Below are 16632 nucleotides of genomic sequence, written 5' to 3' on the forward strand. Positions count from 1 at the left end.
TCCTGTCTGTCTGGGTCTCCCTCTCTGTGTCTCTTGCTCAGTCTCAACCTATTTATCTTGATGGGCCTCTGATCTCTGTCTCTAATCTCTGTCTTTTGATCACTGGGTGTCCTTGACCTGTGAATCAGGATATAGAGGTGATGATAGCAGAACTAGGGAAAGGACATTATGAGACATAACAACTAATAGTGAAGGTTTATTCTTTACAGAAGAGAGGGAGAGCCTTCTCTCTCTCTCTCTCTCTCCCCCCTCCCCCCTCCCCAATCTGGGTGTCTCAGTCTGTGCCTCTGTTACTCTGTATTTCTCTTCTTACCTAGTATGTATTTCTTTCTGTCTCTCTGAACCCCTGGGTCCCTCCCTTTCTGTCACACTGGCTCTCTGTCTCTGGTCTTAACCGGTGTCTCTTTTCCTCTCATGACCTCTCTCAGACCTGGGCTTCTCAATTTCAGCTTCTCTCTCTGGGGCACCCAGGCCTTCCCTGCCATGCGACCTGTCAGAGTTTGGCAGTGGAGCCTGTGGGGGCTGCTGCTGTGCCTGCTGTGCAGTTCGTGCCTGGGATCTCCAACCCCATCCACGGCACCTGAGAAGAGGGCCGGGAGCCAGGGGCTGCGGTTTCGGCTGGCTGGTTTCCCCAGGAAGCCATCCGAGGGCCGTGTGGAGATACAGCGGGCTGGTGAATGGGGCACCATCTGCGATGATGACTTCACACTGCAGGCTGCTCATGTCCTATGCCGGGAGCTGGGCTTCACAGAGGCCACAGGCTGGACCCACAGTGCCAAATATGGCCCTGGAACAGGTGAGCAATGCTTAAGGCACAGCCTAGGTATTGCCAAAGTACAGCCTAAATGTAGGGGAGGGAACAGCCACCGGGACACAGAACACCAAGAACAGCCAGTGTCAAGTACCCCCATGGAGGAGAAACCAACCAACATACAGCTGCATGAACTTAGGCTGATCAGTGCCTTCTCTGAGCCTCAGATGCCCCCATGTGCAAAATGACTAGATGATCTATAAGTTACTTTCTTCTGCAAAAGTATGATTCTACAAAGCCACATGCAAAGAGAGCCCTGACACAGATGAGCCCTGTATGATTAAAGTACAGCTGGTTTCATGGGAAGCTGAGAGCAGGTAAATGATGTCTGGATGTCCCAAAGACAGAAGTGATCACAGATACTGCAGCCAACAAGATTAGATTATAATTTAGAGCTGAAACTGACAAGCTGGGCATCCAAAGACAAGTATAAACTTTAGGATGTGGTTAGTAGGGGTTTAGGAGCAATTCTGAGACCTGGGGGCACTTGCATTGTATATACTCACAGTGGAATTGGTAGAACTGGTGCAATCTGCAGTTAACCCCCAATTCCCACTGGTTAGACCACATCTGGAATAAAGCATCACTTTAGATGCCACATTTTCAAACAGACAGTAGAAAATGGAAGCACTGGGCATTTCCTGGTGGTCTAGTAGTTAGGACTTTGCACTTTCACTCCCGAGGCCACAGGTTTAATCCCTGAATAGGGAACTTAGGTTCCTGGAAATGGAAGTACTTTCAGAGGAGAGCTACCAGATGTAAAAGATTGGAAGCCATGTTTCAAGGAGGAATAGCTGAAGAAAGCAGGGATATTTGATATGAAATGAAAAAGCTTTGGATAATAATTACATGATGGTTGAATTCAAACTTGAAGACAGTCATTTGACTGAAGGATTTTTCTGGGTGGCATCAAAGGACTGAATCAGACCTGGAGTGGAGGAAAGTAATAAAAGAATCTCAATAGTTTGTGATAGTTCCAATAGCCTAATGGGGCAAGAGATAGGTATCCCAGCAGAAGCTGGGTAAGTCCTGTCCGGATATGCATGAGGGTTCCCTGCACATGGCCCTTTGAGGGGCCACCAGTTCTGAGAGAAAGTCAGTGATACTCATTTCAGTTTGGCCCAGGTCAAGAGAAGAACACGGGGCAACATGGCAGCACAGAGCAGTCACATGGGAGAATGTAAGGCTGAGGTGAAAGGATCTTACATTTCCAAGTCTCACAAATGGCTCAAATCCCTAAGCCCTCATGCATTGGCTGTATGGTCCTAGGCAAGTTACTTCACTTCCCTGAACTTCAATTTCTTTATACAAAATGGTGATAATATCTTCTGGCAGCTCTGTTCTAAGAATGACCACATATGCACATACCTTGGCAGAGTGCGTCACACACACTAGGCAGCTATCGTTGAATGAGTAAGGACTGATCAGAACTTCAGTGTTGCCTCTTGGGTTTTTTATTCACCCTACCAAATTCTTGGGTATCCCCAGAACACTATCAACCGTCCATCAATCCTATGCTCCCTTTCCTATTCCTTTCCAGGGTCCCCTGTCCCTTCCCTACCCATTATCTTATCAGGTGTGAGGCTTCCATGCTCTCACCAACATCCCCATGCTACCTCTCCAAGCCTCTCTATCCCCTTATCTCCCCTCCCACACAGGCCGCATCTGGCTGGACAACCTGAGCTGCAGTGGGACTGAGCGGAGTGTGACTGAATGTGCCTCCCGGGGTTGGGGGAACAGTGACTGTACCCACGATGAGGATGCTGGGGTCATCTGCAAGGACGAGCGCCTCCCTGGCTTCTCAGATTCCAATGTCATTGAGGTCTGTAGTTCATAAACACACACACAGACACACACACACACACACACACACACACACCACCCAAGACGGCAAGATAGAAAGGGCTGTGGGGTGGTTATATGTGGCGATACTAGAATGTAGGGGATCCCATGTGCCCAATGGGATAATTGAGGTCAGTGGGAGACTGGAGGAGTGGGCAAAATGATAGAGCTCTGAGACACTGCATAGTCCAGGTTTATTTTAGCATTAGCATTCAAGTTACTAAGCCTGGCATGAACCTCTCCAACTTCATCCCTGGTCCCCAGGGCACCTGTGCTCTCTCAGCTCAGATATTCCTGAGGGAACCTTTCACTCTTACTTTCTCTTACTTCTTCAGTGCCACTTCCTCCGTAAGTGTTCCCGCAGGCTCCAAGCAGAGTCAGATGCTCCTTCCCCAGCTTCTTCGGGACCCTTAGTCATTTCTCAGAGCCCAGCAAGTCCTCACACTCGAGTGGCTGCACCACAGTCAGTACCTCACGGAGCGCAGGCCTGCCTCTCAGCCCCATCTCGCCACTGGGTTCACAGCAAGTACACTCAATCGGGGTTTCTTTAGAGTGGCCAGACGTGTGTAAGGTGCCACTGGGATGCCTTTCCTCTGGTTGTGGCCCCCTCCCCAGGTAGAGCATCACCTGCAAGTGGAGGAGGTGCGACTTCGGCCAGCCGTTGGAAGGGGCAGACGGCCCCTGCCCGTGACTGAGGGACTGGTCGAAGTCAGGCTTCCGGATGGCTGGTCGCAAGTGTGTGACAAAGGCTGGAGTGCGCACAACAGCCACGTGATCTGCGGGATGCTGGGCTTCCCGAGCGAAAAGCGGGTCAACGTGGCCTTCTACAGGTGAAGCGACGTGGGCGCTGGTGCAGCAGTCTGGAGTTGAGGGTTGCTTGTCAAGGAGCGGTGTTGAGGGACCTCCGAAGGGGTTGGTTCACCTGGGGAGCCGGGGGAAATCTGGAGGCCTCGGTGAAACTAGAGAGTTGAGAAATCTTGGACCATGAAGCGGCCCCCGAGGCGGATTTGCTGCGGGGACCAGCGAAGCTCTGGCCCCAGTGGCCAGAGCCGGGGCGGGGCGAGAGGCGGCGGTGGCGTCGGGGCCGGCGGTCGGCAGGTGGCGTCTCCGCGCCCCGGGGCCAGAGCTGGGCCTCGCGGGGCCACGCCCAGCGGCCCGGGAGCCCGCGGGTCCGAGTCGGTGGGTGGGGGTAGCGACCACGCCCAGCCGAGGCAGTACCCGGGCGGGGCCTAACGCCGTGAGTCTGACGGAGACCGGCCCGGGGCGCCCGCGGGGCGGCGGTCCCATCCTGGCCGCCAATCCCTGAAGGCCGGAGGGCGCCGGAGGAGGCTGGGGCCCTTCCCTGGGTCCCGGCGGCCCACTAGGCGTCTGCGAGCGCGAGAGCACTCAGGACTGCTAAACTAGTTTTCCAGAATACCCTTCAGCCCTGGAGGCCGGCCCTCTCCACCTGCACTGGAGCCCTGGTGTACGCGCCGGCTTCTGGGGAATGTATCACACTGGGGACCGGCTCTTTGCCTACTGCGTCTCGCTTCCCTGGAGCATCTAATTTGGCCGTTTTAAGAAATTTGGAAATCTCTTTGTTATTTAAATGATTATCTTCTTCAGCTCTTCCTTAGACCAGTTTTGCGGGAAGAGCTCTTAACATCTGGGTGACCTTCTACTGGGCAGGCTACTTCAGATGTGGGGCTGTTCGGGGCAGGGTACAGCATAACAGCTCTTTTTAATGAAAACATCTAGATTTTGCACTGCCTTTCCGTTAAGGCAGCATCCCACTGCTCATATTAACCTTGTAATCACCTAAATTAGGTCTTCCCTCCTCCTTGATACTGATAGAGCTGCCTATTTGAACCTAAATCTGTTGAGTTTACCCTATGAAATGTTTGATACAGGATCTCATGTTTGATACATCATTTAAAAACCATAATGATCCCATGAGATTATCTTGAATCTTGGCATTATTTTGCACTTGTCATCCCTCCCTGCCCCCTCTGTTCAATAGATATGATAGCTATGCCTCCTGACTTCATCAAAGTGACTGTTATGTGTTGAAATCTTTAGAACCAAAGGCTAACTCCTCTTATGAATCCTCCAGATTTACATCAAACCTTTAATCATTAGTTGTGAGATGTTTTTTCAACAGTTGGGACAAACTGAACACTACATTGATACAGCCAACATTTCATCATCTTATCTGTAATGAGATTATAGGAGACTTTATTAGTCTTTTGCTAAAATCCACATACACTATGTTCACAGCCATTCTGCAATTTTAGGAATCTTAAAGGAAGTCATGGTGGTTTGATTGAGCTGACTTTTACTGAAATCCTTTTAGATTTCTAAGGATCACCATATTTTCTCCTCAGTGCTCACAAACTTTCTACTTAATGACTATTCTAGAACATAAATTATCTGTAAATTGGGGAGTCCTTTGCCTCCTTTTTGAAAGTCAGTACACTATCCAGCCTCCAGTCTTTTCTGTACTTGCTGAAATTTTTTTTGCCTTGGCTCTGAGACACATTTGAAAGTTCTTTAGGCCCCAAGGAATAATACTTTCTCTGGTATAGCGACTCATATACAGTTTAAAACATCTATGTGCTGTGCTCCTCTGCTGTTATCTACCTTGAGCCTATATTTCCCTGTGCTTGTTCTTTACCTTCCCAAATCCAAACGCCCGATTCTGAAAGATTAGTGTGACTTAAATAGCAGGCATTTCAGATGAAGAGGGTAGCATGAACAAAGGCATAGAGAATAAACATTTATTGAGTGCCTATTGTGTGCCAGGGACTGTTGCAGACACTTAGGAATTCAACAATAAACAACAACAACAACAAAAAAAACAAAATCCTTGATCTCGTGAACTAGGGAAGAATCAGGAAAAAAGTAAAATTACAAAATGTAAGTATGGCAAAGAGTGTAATAGGTAAAAATAAAGCAGGGAAAATGTTAGGAAGTGGCACTGGAATTGCAGTTTTAAAATAAGTCAGAGGAGGCATCATTTGAGAAAATATTTATAGGGCACAATCTATGCAAAAATCTTGATGAGCATCTCCAGGAAGAGGCATCATAAATGAGAAGATATCAGAATGAGGGGTTAGGGGGAATTCTTGTCATACTCCAGGAGGCCACTGAGGCTGGAGCTAAGGGAACAAGGCAGAAGATGACAGGAGATGTAATTTAGGAGGAGATAAGGAAAGAATGAGGAGCCAGATCATGTAAGGCCATTTGACAGACTTTAATTTTTACTGTGTGAGATGAGGTTTTGAGCAGAGGTGTGACATCTGTCTTCCACTTTTTGAGTATTATTTGGGCTGTTTTGTTAAGAATAGACTGTAAGGAATGTGTAGAGTCAAGGAGGCAGGGAGACTAGTTAGGCGGTTATTGTCTCCTGAAAGCCAACTAAACAAAGTGAGAGGTGATGTGACCAGTGAAAGTGGTGAAGAAGTGATCAAATTCTGTGTTGAAGATAAAGCCAACAGGATTTGCTGATGGGTTCATTGTGGTATGAGAGAATGAGAGGAATTAGGGATCATTCCAAGGTTTTTGGCCTGAGCTACATATGAAGTTGGCCTCATTTGATAAAGAAAACAGTGAGTGGGGCATGTTTTGTGTGGGAATGGGAGAGTGGAGATTGTATATTAGGAACCTGTTTTTAGACCAATTAAATTTGAGGTGCTTTAGACACTGAAATGGTGAGGCTATTGGGTATATGACTCTAGAATTCAGTTGAATTAAAGCCCTGAAACTGGACAACATCACCAAGGGAGGGAGTGCAAATAGAGAAAAGGAGGTGCAGGGGCTGAACCCTAGGGAGTTTAAACATTATGAGGTCAGGAAGATAAGGCAAAATGCAAACAGGGAGGTGAGGCAGAAAGAAAACCAGGTAAGTGTGGAGGCCTGGAAGCCAAGTAAAGTGCTTCAAGGAAGAGCAAGAGGGATCAACTGCGTCACTACTGCTGATGCTTCCAAAAACATGAGGACTGAGAAATGAATACGATTTAGTAACTTGGATGTCATTGTTGACCCCAACAGAGATGAAAATGAATAGGAACTTTTGAAAGACAGTTGACTAGAAGATTGTTGTTTAGCCACTAAGTCATCTCCAACTCTTTTGTGACCCCGTGGACTGTAGCCTGTAGGGCTCCTCTGTCCATGGGATTTCCCAGCCAAGAATATTGGAGTGGGTTGCCATTTCCTTCTCCAGGGGATCTTCCCAACCCAGAGACTGAACCCATGTCTTCTGCACTGCTGAGCCACCAGGGAAGCGAGAGAGAAGATGTGTACTGAGAAATAGTGGAAGAAAAATCTGAATGGATAAAGTAAGGCTAGGAAATGGAACACTTTTAATGCCAGATTGGAGAGTTTTACCTTTATCCTATGAAAAATTAAAAAATAAAAATACTTGTATGGGACAGTGATAAAAATAAGGCCAGTGTTTTTTAAAGTTTGTCTGATAGTAGTGAATTGAAAGAGGAGGTTCTAGATGCAGTAAGATTAATTAGGAGTTATAAAAATGAAGCTGATTAGGAGGATGACAACAAAGAGAGAGGAATGAATAGATGTAGGATGACTGATAGAACACAGAAAATAAAAGAAGAGATAACTAAAATGATTCTGAAACTGCTCAAGAGAAGGATGGTGCCCGGCATCTCTGGGCTTCAAGTTAATATGAGCTAGCTTTAGACATGGGCCATCCCTGGGAATTTTGAGGCCCAGGAATTGTCCCTAAGTATTCACAAACTCAAGAAAACTTCAGAAATCAGGAATATATGTCTACATATTGGAATCTCTTACTGTCTGGAATATGAAGGCTGGAAAAGGAGATATATATTAAGTACAGAGTTCATTCTTAGCAGGGAAAGAGATTACAGTGGTCCTGGGATATTCTGTGATGAGAATTTGATGTAGATATTCCTTCACAGGTCAAGTCAGACAGAGGGAGACTCCTCATAGATAATGCAATTATAAAGGCTAGGCAGGATAGTTGTAAACAACTCTGCCTTCCTTGGAGAAAGAAGATGCATCTGGTAGCTTTTAGAGGAAGTTAGTAAGATTTAGAGAATAAGAAAATCATAATGTGATGTATCATATTTCAACTTTGATTTGGTACTTCTATCCTAGAACATGTGAAAGTTGTAGAATTTTAGAAGAGGAAAAGAATATACAGATAACTGAGCCATTTAATGCCTTTTTGCAGGCAAAGAAATTGAGGTTCTAAGAGCTTAAGCGCTATTTAAGAAGGCACTCTTCTAGTTCATTTCAGATATTTTTGTTCATATTCAGATATATTCACTGACAGATATTTACTGAACTCCCACTGTTTGCCAAGCACTGCGCAAGGTGCTGAGAATACAGAGGTGATGAGAGAGTTGATTTGGCACCAGATCATAGAAGACCTTGTAGGCTATGGTAATGATTTGAATCTTTATGATAAAAGTAATGGAAAGTGATGGAAGTTTTTTAATGAGGAGGGCTGTGAGAGAACGTGATCGTGTTTGTGGCTCCCAGACATCACTTTGACTGCACTTTGAGAATGGTTTAGAGAAGAGCAAGAGCAAATGGATTAGAGAGTCATTCAGGAAGGAACACTGGCAGGACTTGGTTACGGATTGACTTTGGGAGCCGAAGAAGAGAGAGATGTCAAGGTTGATTCCTAAGTTTCTGGCATAGATTTTGCTAAAACAATTGGACCCACATTAAATTTTAGATAATTTTGAGATATCTAAGTAGGAACATCGAGAAGGCAATGGGATATACAAGGTTAGATGTAAATGAGAACATATAAAGAGAGGATGTGAAGTGAGAAGAAGGCCTTAAAGCTCCAAAAATGTAAATAACTATATAGAGGAGGAGCCTGCAAAGAAGACCAAGAAAGAGCATCCAGAATTAGGACTCAAATAAAGCTAATGGTGTTGTGACAGCTAAGGAGGGAGAGAGAACAGCAGTGTCAGATGCTACCAAGAGTCAGTGGTATGTGAGACAAAAAAAAATCTAGATTATTATCACAGAGTGATGGGTGGGGAAAGACAGAAAGGACTGGAGTAAGGAGTGAGTGGGAAAGATGATGAGTGTAGACACTCTGAAAAGTTTTTCTACTAAGAAGAAATGTGGGCTGGAGTGTGTGTGTGTGTGAGAGAGAGAGAGAGAGAGATTTGAATATGTTTAAAAGGATTCAGTTGAGGGAAGGTTATGTGCAACATCTCAATTGAGAGAGAAAGGATCCTAGGGGAAGGAATTCAGGAACATTTAGGGGTGGTGGCTTTAGAAAAGACAGACAGATATCAGCACTGTCCTAAATAAGTGCCAGGGCCTCAATGTAACCTGTATTTGCCTGATATATATTAATAATTATATATACCATATAATTATAAAGACCTTATAAAGTTCTTAAATAACTAGAGAAGTACTTCTAAATTTCTAGATAATACTACATTTTTCTGAGTACTGTTACATGATTTCTCTTGGTTACTGGTGAAATAAAGTGCCAGATACATTTCATTTCAGACATGTTTGAGAAAAAGACATTTGGAGAAGACATTTTTCACTATACTTATCTGATGAAAGGTTCTAAACTCTTAGCGGTGTCTCAGGAAAGGGACCCAAGAGTTATTGTAGACTCTTTGCTAGGAATGTTGGACGTATTGGATGTTTTGGCAAAGATCATCCTCAGGAAGAAGCCAAGGTAGGAAATACCAAGCAGATTCAGCCCTGTTTAAATCTATATATTAAAATCCTAGCACATCTGCACGTAATATACCACATCCAAATATAACTCAAGAGAAGCAGCAGAACAGGAACATGTTCAAAGACAGGATAACTAAGAGGATAATGGGGAATTCCATAAATTTTGTAAAGACAGACAAGACCTGCATTCATCTATATATAGTTGGACAGGACAAAGAGTGGGCAAAATGGAAGTCTTTGAAATCAAAGGGAGAATGAGAGGAGAAACAAACCTAGTTTCCATTCATCAGACTTAAGGTAACCTCTTGAAGAGTAAAATAGGTCAAATATTTAGGTCAACTAAGAAGAAATAAGGTTTTAGACCTTAATTCCCTAGAAGTAAGTTTGGGAGATGAGCTGTTTGTGAATGACTAAAGCATGTGGGATTTAGTTTAGACAGGAAGGATGCTGTCATCCTAAGCATCCTGGCTTCATGCTACCCAGTCAGACCCAGTCAATGTCCCTTGCTGTCCAGCCTTGTTCCTTGGTCCTCGTTCACTGGCCTCAGGCCTGCATATGCCAGAAGCCAGAGCGCATCCAGAAAAAAAATACAGTCAGCCTCCCCAGGTGTGACCAGGCCAGTTCTCTCTCCTTGCCTGGTCAGTCTGGCAATCCTAACACCCTTCCATTTTAACCTGTCCCCCCAGCCCTCCCCCAGGTTTAGAGCAGCCCTGATATCAGTCCAAGAATCCTGTTCCCCATCTGCCTTAGCCTGACTTCTGTGGGTCCTGGTACAGAGTCTCTATCCACCCTGAGTCCACGTCCTTCGCTGCAACTCACCTGTCTAGTTCATGTGCTTCTGAGGCCAAACAGCTGTGAAGGGTAGAGCCTTGGGGGCATCTAATGTTATAAGATCCTGCCACCAGGAGACCTCTAACTGCTAAAACAGAAATCTTGCCCCTGGTCCCTGTTCCACCAACCTTTCCCACTTGGTTCTAGACTGTTCCTGACTCTGCTGTTGTCTTATCCTCACAGAAAGTTGAGGAAGCGAGCGGCCAAAGCCTCGGCCCGACGCTCCCAGCCCCTTGGAAGGTAATGGGGCAAGAGCCCCGGGACCTCCTGCTCATCCCTGTGGCCCCAGGAGGTGGATGGATGGAAGGCAGCCTATCCATGTCCATCCCAGAACCCAAGCTGATGAATTAGGGATATGGCTGGAAAATGGCCATTCCAGGAGGGAGGAGGGGGGGAGGCAGGCATGCGGGTGGGTAAGTTTTGATTTAGGAAACACAAGGAGGAAATAACACAGGAATGACTAAGGAGAGACCTCCGTATCTTTATACTGCCCCCAAATAGCTTGGACTCCAGCCTCAGCCACCTGCATGCTTCCTCCCCCCACAACTCCTAACCTCCCTTCATTCACCTACATCCCCACACTCTCTCCTCCCTCCACCATTCCTCTCATCTCCTCTCCCCTCCACCTGGACTGACATCACCAGATTTCTCATCACTGTTGCTGAATCCAGAGAGCACCATGTATTCCAAAAATACAGTTAAGTGGTATTCAGCAGTGTATGTGGAAAATCTGACTGCCTGCTTTGCCCCTTCCCATGCTCTGCATGAAGGGTCCTTCCTAGAGACAGAAAAAAGAAAGAATCCTTTGCCTTTCCCGGGTAATGCACCTGACCACTACTGCCACTAACTTCTTTCTCCTTTTTTCAGACCAGTCACCAAGCTTAAAGCCAAACCCAAAACCCAAATGGGCAGGGGGCCAATTAAGAGGTAAATAAAGTTTAGGCTGGGTGGAGAGGAGAGGGAGTGCCAAGCAATGAGTCGGGGGCATCAGGCTGTGGTTAGGAAGGGGTCCAAGAGACGCCTCCACAAGGAGGTGGAGGAGCAGCAGCAACTGTTACAAGCCACCTTCCAGGTGATTCACCACAATGTAAAGTAAGATCGGCCCTTTTGTTTGGGTTTTTTGTTGTTGTTGTTGGGTTGTTTTTTTTGGGGGGGGGGGTTGGCCCTTATGTTTTTTGTCTGAGGAATTATGCTCGTCACAGGATTTTTGAAAAATCTCCATAGAAGTTCACCCATTGACTCCTCTTGTTCCACATGCTTATTTATCTTTCCCCAGCAGATTTTAGGAGATACTCTGGCACTCTTGTCCTTCAGATGCCATGCTTGCCTCTTACCCAAGAAGTTAAGTTTCCCTAAGGGATCAGTGTTCCCATCCTACCTTTATTTGATTAATTGTTAAATGGAATAAGTGCTACTGGGCTGGAAGTGAGACTCAGGATCCCCTGTGGAACCTTTCCCAGGGCAGGAGTCAGATGGCAGTCCTGGCCCTCTGGCCCAGTTAACACAGTTAGGCTCCCAGTTCCATCATTTTCCTCCTGGGCTCCTTCAGAACCCCAGGGAACAAAAAGCTTCCAATCCCAATGACTGCGTCTCACTTGGCTTCTGAAGGCAGTTCGCGCATGAAAAGTCCCCTGGAGAGCTCCTTCAGCAGTGGGTGAGGGGTGGAGAAGTCGGCCCTTTCTATTGTCTCCTCCTCTTTTCACAGCATTCCAGGATCACTCAGGGGTCCCAGGCAACCCCCCCCACTCCCCAGCTCCTCCCTCTGGTGCCTTCAACAGGCCTTGGAATTGGGGGGTGTTCCCATAGTGCCCTTCCAGCTTAGAGTTGTCTTGCACAACATGGCCATACTCTGGCCTTGCCTGACCCCCACATTAAAGTGAGGACCTCTTTCACTTTCATTTTCAGCCAGACAGGACTTTGAAAGAATACTAAGTCTCTTTGAGCTTCAGAGTCCACTTATCTTGAGCTTCCAAAGGTATTCTGTAAAGTTTCCAGGCTTCCTTTGTCTGATTTGTCTATAACTTATCCCTCTCTCTGTGTCTTCCTAGCCAGTGGCTTCAAATCATCATATTCTCCTCTGACATCAAGTAATAGAGCGCATTACTGTAGTAATTCGCCACCAGACCACCCTCACAGGCCCACCCCACCAACACAAGGCCTCATCGGTTCCTTCCCTCTCTGAGTTCAAACAGGCTGTTCTGGGAAGAAAGCACTTCTCTTATTTCATGGCTCACTGCAACATTCCCTTCCATTGGTGTTGATAAGCAAGTCCCCTCATTCTCTCCAGCATCTCTCTGCTGTGTTTCAGTTTTAATGTCTCTAATTTAGTCCCATTTTCCTGCTCAGGTGGCTATGGAACATTCTTTCTGTTACATTTAAACTACGGAAGCATGGACTACCTCATTAAAGACTCATACAGTTCAGCTTTAGGTCTGGGGTTATCCTTACCCTTCTGTTGTTCATATTCACTCTCCTTCTCTGATCATGTGGTCTCTCTTTGTCTTGCATTTGTACATCTTCATTCCTATATATACCAGCTCCAGTCTTTCCTGTGTTCCACCTTCTGGTCTGTTCTTCCTGTAACTGCCCATCATCCTCTGGCCTGGAAGCCCCTCTGGCCTCTAAGAAGCCATGTAGACCCAAGACTTACTCACTTCTTTGCATCCTGACTCATTTAGTTCTTTCAGTCGCAGCGTAATAGAAAGATCTGCTTACTCTGGCCATTCAGGCTTCCTGTTAGCTACTCCCTCCTGCCTATCTCTTCCAGATGGTTAGTCCTGGCTTCCTAATCTCTTTGCACAGCAGCTTCAGCCTCCACTGGGGCCAGCTCCCTGAAACCACACAGAACAAGGTATCTGTCAGGCAAGTCAAAACTAGCCTTCCTTCCCACAGAGTTCTTCTGTTGCAGAACATACCCAAGGACCCCCCTGTTTGGGCTCTTTCAGCCTGGAAACTCCCCATTACCGTTGTCTCCTTTGTCTCTGTGTTTTTGCAGAGAAGAGAAGAAGAAGAACTAAGGCGGTCATGAAAGGTTGGGGGATGGTGAAGGCATGGAGCGGGAGGAGGGCTGCAGGCAAAGAGGCAGGAGCACTGTTTCACCCTACTGCTCCCACTCCTGTCCCCCCAGGCTGCTGGCCCAGCGGCAGCAACACTCCTTTGGTCTGCATGGGGTGGCGTGCGTGGGCACGGAGGCCCACCTCTCCCTCTGCTCTTTGGAGTTCTATCGAGCCAATGACACCACCAGGTGCCCGGGGGGGGCCCCTGCGGTAGTGAGCTGTGTGCCAAGCCCTCTCTACGCAGCATCCAGTGGCCAGAAGAAGCAACAGTCGAAGCTTCAGGGGGAGGTGTGTGAAACACTATGACCTTCCCCACCGCCCAGGTGAAGAACCCCATAGCCTGGCCATCCCTTGATTAAGCATAGTTCTGACCTTTGAGGACAGAGAGGAACCTTCCAGGGGTTGGGCCACAGACCTGAGACCACCTGCTCCCTCCCACCAGAATCTCATTGATCTCCCAGGTCTACTGTCTCTGTGCTGATGTTCCCATTCACTGCTGCGCACGTCTCTCTCCTGTACAGGCCCGAGTGCGTCTAAAGGGCGGCACCCACCCAGGAGAGGGCCGGGTAGAAGTCCTGAAGGCTGGCACGTGGGGCACGGTCTGTGATCGCAAGTGGGACCTGCAAGCAGCCAGCGTGGTGTGTCGGGAGCTAGGCTTCGGGAGTGCTCGAGAGGCTCTGAGCGGTGCCCGCATGGGGCAGGGTGAGGAGGGCACAGGTTGGAGGGAGAGGGAGGTAGGAGGTACATACTCCTGGAAGGGTACATTCCTTAGGAAGGAGACCCCTGGGCAGACAGTAAAGTTAGAACCTCCCGACCTCTGACTTCTGACCTTAGGCATGGGTGCCATCCACTTAAGTGAAGTTAGATGCTCTGGACAGGAACTCTCTCTCTGGAAGTGCCCCCACAAGAACATCACAGCTGAAGACTGCTCCCATAGCCAAGATGCTGGCGTCCGATGCAACCTGCCCTACACTGGAGTAGAGACCAAGGTCAGTCACTCTTTCCCACCTTGGTTCAGGAGTCTCATGTCCTATCCAGTCCTGCCTGGTCGTGATGCAGTCTGATGGCCCTACTGCCCACTGCCCCAGGCCCCTATCATCCTGCAGCTCCCCCTAGATGCCACCACTTGCTAGCCCTGTAAGTGCTTCTGAATCACCATTCAGCCACGGGCCCACTGTGGACTCCCACTACTCCACCCCAAAAGCTTCCACAGCACTTCCATTGCATCACTACAGATCCGACTCAGTGGGGGCCGCAGCCGACATGAAGGGCGAGTCGAAGTGCAAATAGGGGGACCTGGGTCCTTTCGCTGGGGCCTCATCTGTGGAGATGACTGGGGAACACTGGAGGCCATGGTTGCCTGCAGGCAGCTTGGACTGGGCTATGCCAACCACGGCCTGCAGGTGAGTGGGAAGGAGAAGGGAACCAAGGCTATTGCCTCCAAAGGTTGTGTCTGGGACACAGGTCTGCCAAAATGAGTCCCTTGGCTGGGGAGGCTGGATGGTGGCCTCACAAAAACACCTCTGTATGTCCCCAGGAGACCTGGTACTGGGATTCAGGAAATGTAACAGAGGTGGTGATGAGTGGAGTGCGCTGCACAGGGACTGAGCTGTCCCTGGACCAGTGTGCTCACCATGGCACCCATGTCACCTGCAAGAGGACAGGAAGCCATTTTACTGCTGGAGTCATTTGTTCTGAAAGTGAGTGAAGTGTAGGGTGATGCAAGCCAGGGAAGGGAGGCTCTGGGTCACCTCTTTTCAGGAAGAGCTGCAATCTGGAGAGGCACACCTTCCCTGTGGAAAGCCAGTCTCACCCCAGTTTTCTGGGGGAGGGGGATGGAAGCACTCCCACCTGTCCCTGCCCCTCACCAGTGACGTCTAACTCTCCTCCCTTCCTCGGTGCAGCCGCATCAGATCTGCTGTTGCACTCAGCACTGGTGCAGGAGACCGCTTACATCGAGGACCGGCCTCTGCACATGTTGTATTGTGCTGCTGAAGAGAACTGCCTGGCCAGCTCGGCCCGCTCAGCCAACTGGCCTTACGGCCACCGGCGTCTGCTCAGATTCTCCTCCCAGATCCACAACCTGGGACGTGCTGACTTCAGGCCCAAGGCTGGGCGCCACTCCTGGGTGTGGCATGAATGTCATGGGTGAGAGGGTCAAGTAGTAGAAGGGCAAGACCACTGGGGAAGAGGTGAGCCTGCTGAGGGCACGGAAAGAAACAGGGATCCCCTTGTCCCCACAGGCATTATCACAGTATGGACATCTTCACTCACTATGATATCCTGACCCCCAATGGCACCAAGGTGGCTGAGGGCCACAAAGCTAGTTTCTGTCTAGAAGACACCGAATGTCAGGAGGGTGAGTTGGGGCCTACAATAGACTGCACTGTCCTCATCTCCACAGCCTTGCCTCGCATGACATATGCTCATCTCCTCAGATGTCTCCAAGAGGTATGAGTGTGCCAACTTTGGAGAGCAGGGCATCACTGTGGGTTGCTGGGATCTCTACCGGCATGACATCGACTGTCAATGGATTGACATCACAGATGTGAAACCAGGAAACTACATTCTGCAGGTGCCGGGGCTCTGAGATTTCCAGTTGTTGAGTGGGAAGAGTGTTTATTAAAGACACCTTTGGATTTGAGGAATGCAGCTCATTTGTTGGCTTTCTCCTACTCACAGGTGGTCATCAACCCCAATTTTGAAGTAGCAGAGAGTGACTTCACCAACAACGCCATGAAATGTAACTGCAAATATGATGGCCATCGCATCTGGGTGCACAACTGTCACATCGGTATTTGGTGGGAAGAGAAGCCAGAAGGCCTGGGGCTGGGAGGCAAAGGCCTTCATTCGCATCTCCCTAGGTTGTTTCTGAGTCTCCCCACCCACTTCTGGATCTCCCAGTCTCTCCACTTCCACCCACCCTTCCCCATAATGGGTCTGTTTTCCTACCCAAACCACCTGTTCACCTTGCAGGGGATGCCTTCAGTGAAGAGGCCAACAGGAGGTTTGAACGCTACCCTGGCCAAACCAGTAACCAGATCATCTAAGGTGCCACCACCTTCCTCTGCAGACCACCACTGGCCCCTAACGGCAGGGGTCTGAGGCTGCCATTACCTCAGGAGCTTACCAAGGAGTCTCTGATGTCGGCAGGCCCACAGCACTCGTCCGCTGTGCACTGCGGATATGGAACCATCAAGCAGAAATCACTGCCCTCTTTCTTAGGCCAGCTGTCCTGGTCTGCGGCCAGGCACGGGGCATTCTGCTCCCAGGCCCAGCACAAAGCCAAGCACGCCAGAGAGAGGCGCACCTGACTGACTGCCCAGGACACCAGACAACAGCGGCTCGTTTTCTTGAATAGGGAGGTCAGAACGGTTTAACTCCAGCATCTCCCCTCAGTTCTGGAAGACA

General features: G+C 48.4%; 1 protein-coding gene across 1 annotated transcript; it reads left to right on the forward strand.

Annotated features, from left to right (window-relative positions):
• The first annotated feature begins 374 nt into the window (after positions 1 to 374).
• On the forward strand, positions 375 to 16572 carry LOXL3 (lysyl oxidase like 3). The gene is made up of 13 exons (XM_055539552.1): positions 375 to 796; positions 2470 to 2633; positions 3269 to 3483; positions 13293 to 13509; positions 13743 to 13923; positions 14056 to 14210; positions 14457 to 14624; positions 14759 to 14921; positions 15126 to 15369; positions 15465 to 15580; positions 15660 to 15796; positions 15904 to 16015; positions 16198 to 16572. Exons 1-13 carry the CDS (start codon positions 415 to 417, stop codon positions 16269 to 16271), a joined length of 2328 nt encoding a protein of 775 aa, XP_055395527.1. The 5' UTR covers positions 375 to 414; the 3' UTR covers positions 16272 to 16572.
• Positions 16573 to 16632: the final 60 nt, after the last annotated feature.

This window comes from Bubalus kerabau, chromosome 11 (assembly GCF_029407905.1).
Source record: "Bubalus kerabau isolate K-KA32 ecotype Philippines breed swamp buffalo chromosome 11, PCC_UOA_SB_1v2, whole genome shotgun sequence".
NCBI lineage: Eukaryota > Metazoa > Chordata > Mammalia > Artiodactyla > Bovidae > Bubalus > Bubalus kerabau.

Coding starts and splice junctions, on each gene's coding strand:
- LOXL3 (XM_055539552.1), top strand. CDS start 415: ATGACCTCTCTCAGACCTGGGCTTCTCAATTTCAGCTTCTCTCTCTGG. Junction 797..2,469: donor CAAATATGGCCCTGGAACAG/GTGAGCAATGCT, acceptor CCTCCCACACAG/GCCGCATCTGGCTGGACAAC. Junction 15,581..15,659: donor AGACACCGAATGTCAGGAGG/GTGAGTTGGGGC, acceptor TCATCTCCTCAG/ATGTCTCCAAGAGGTATGAG.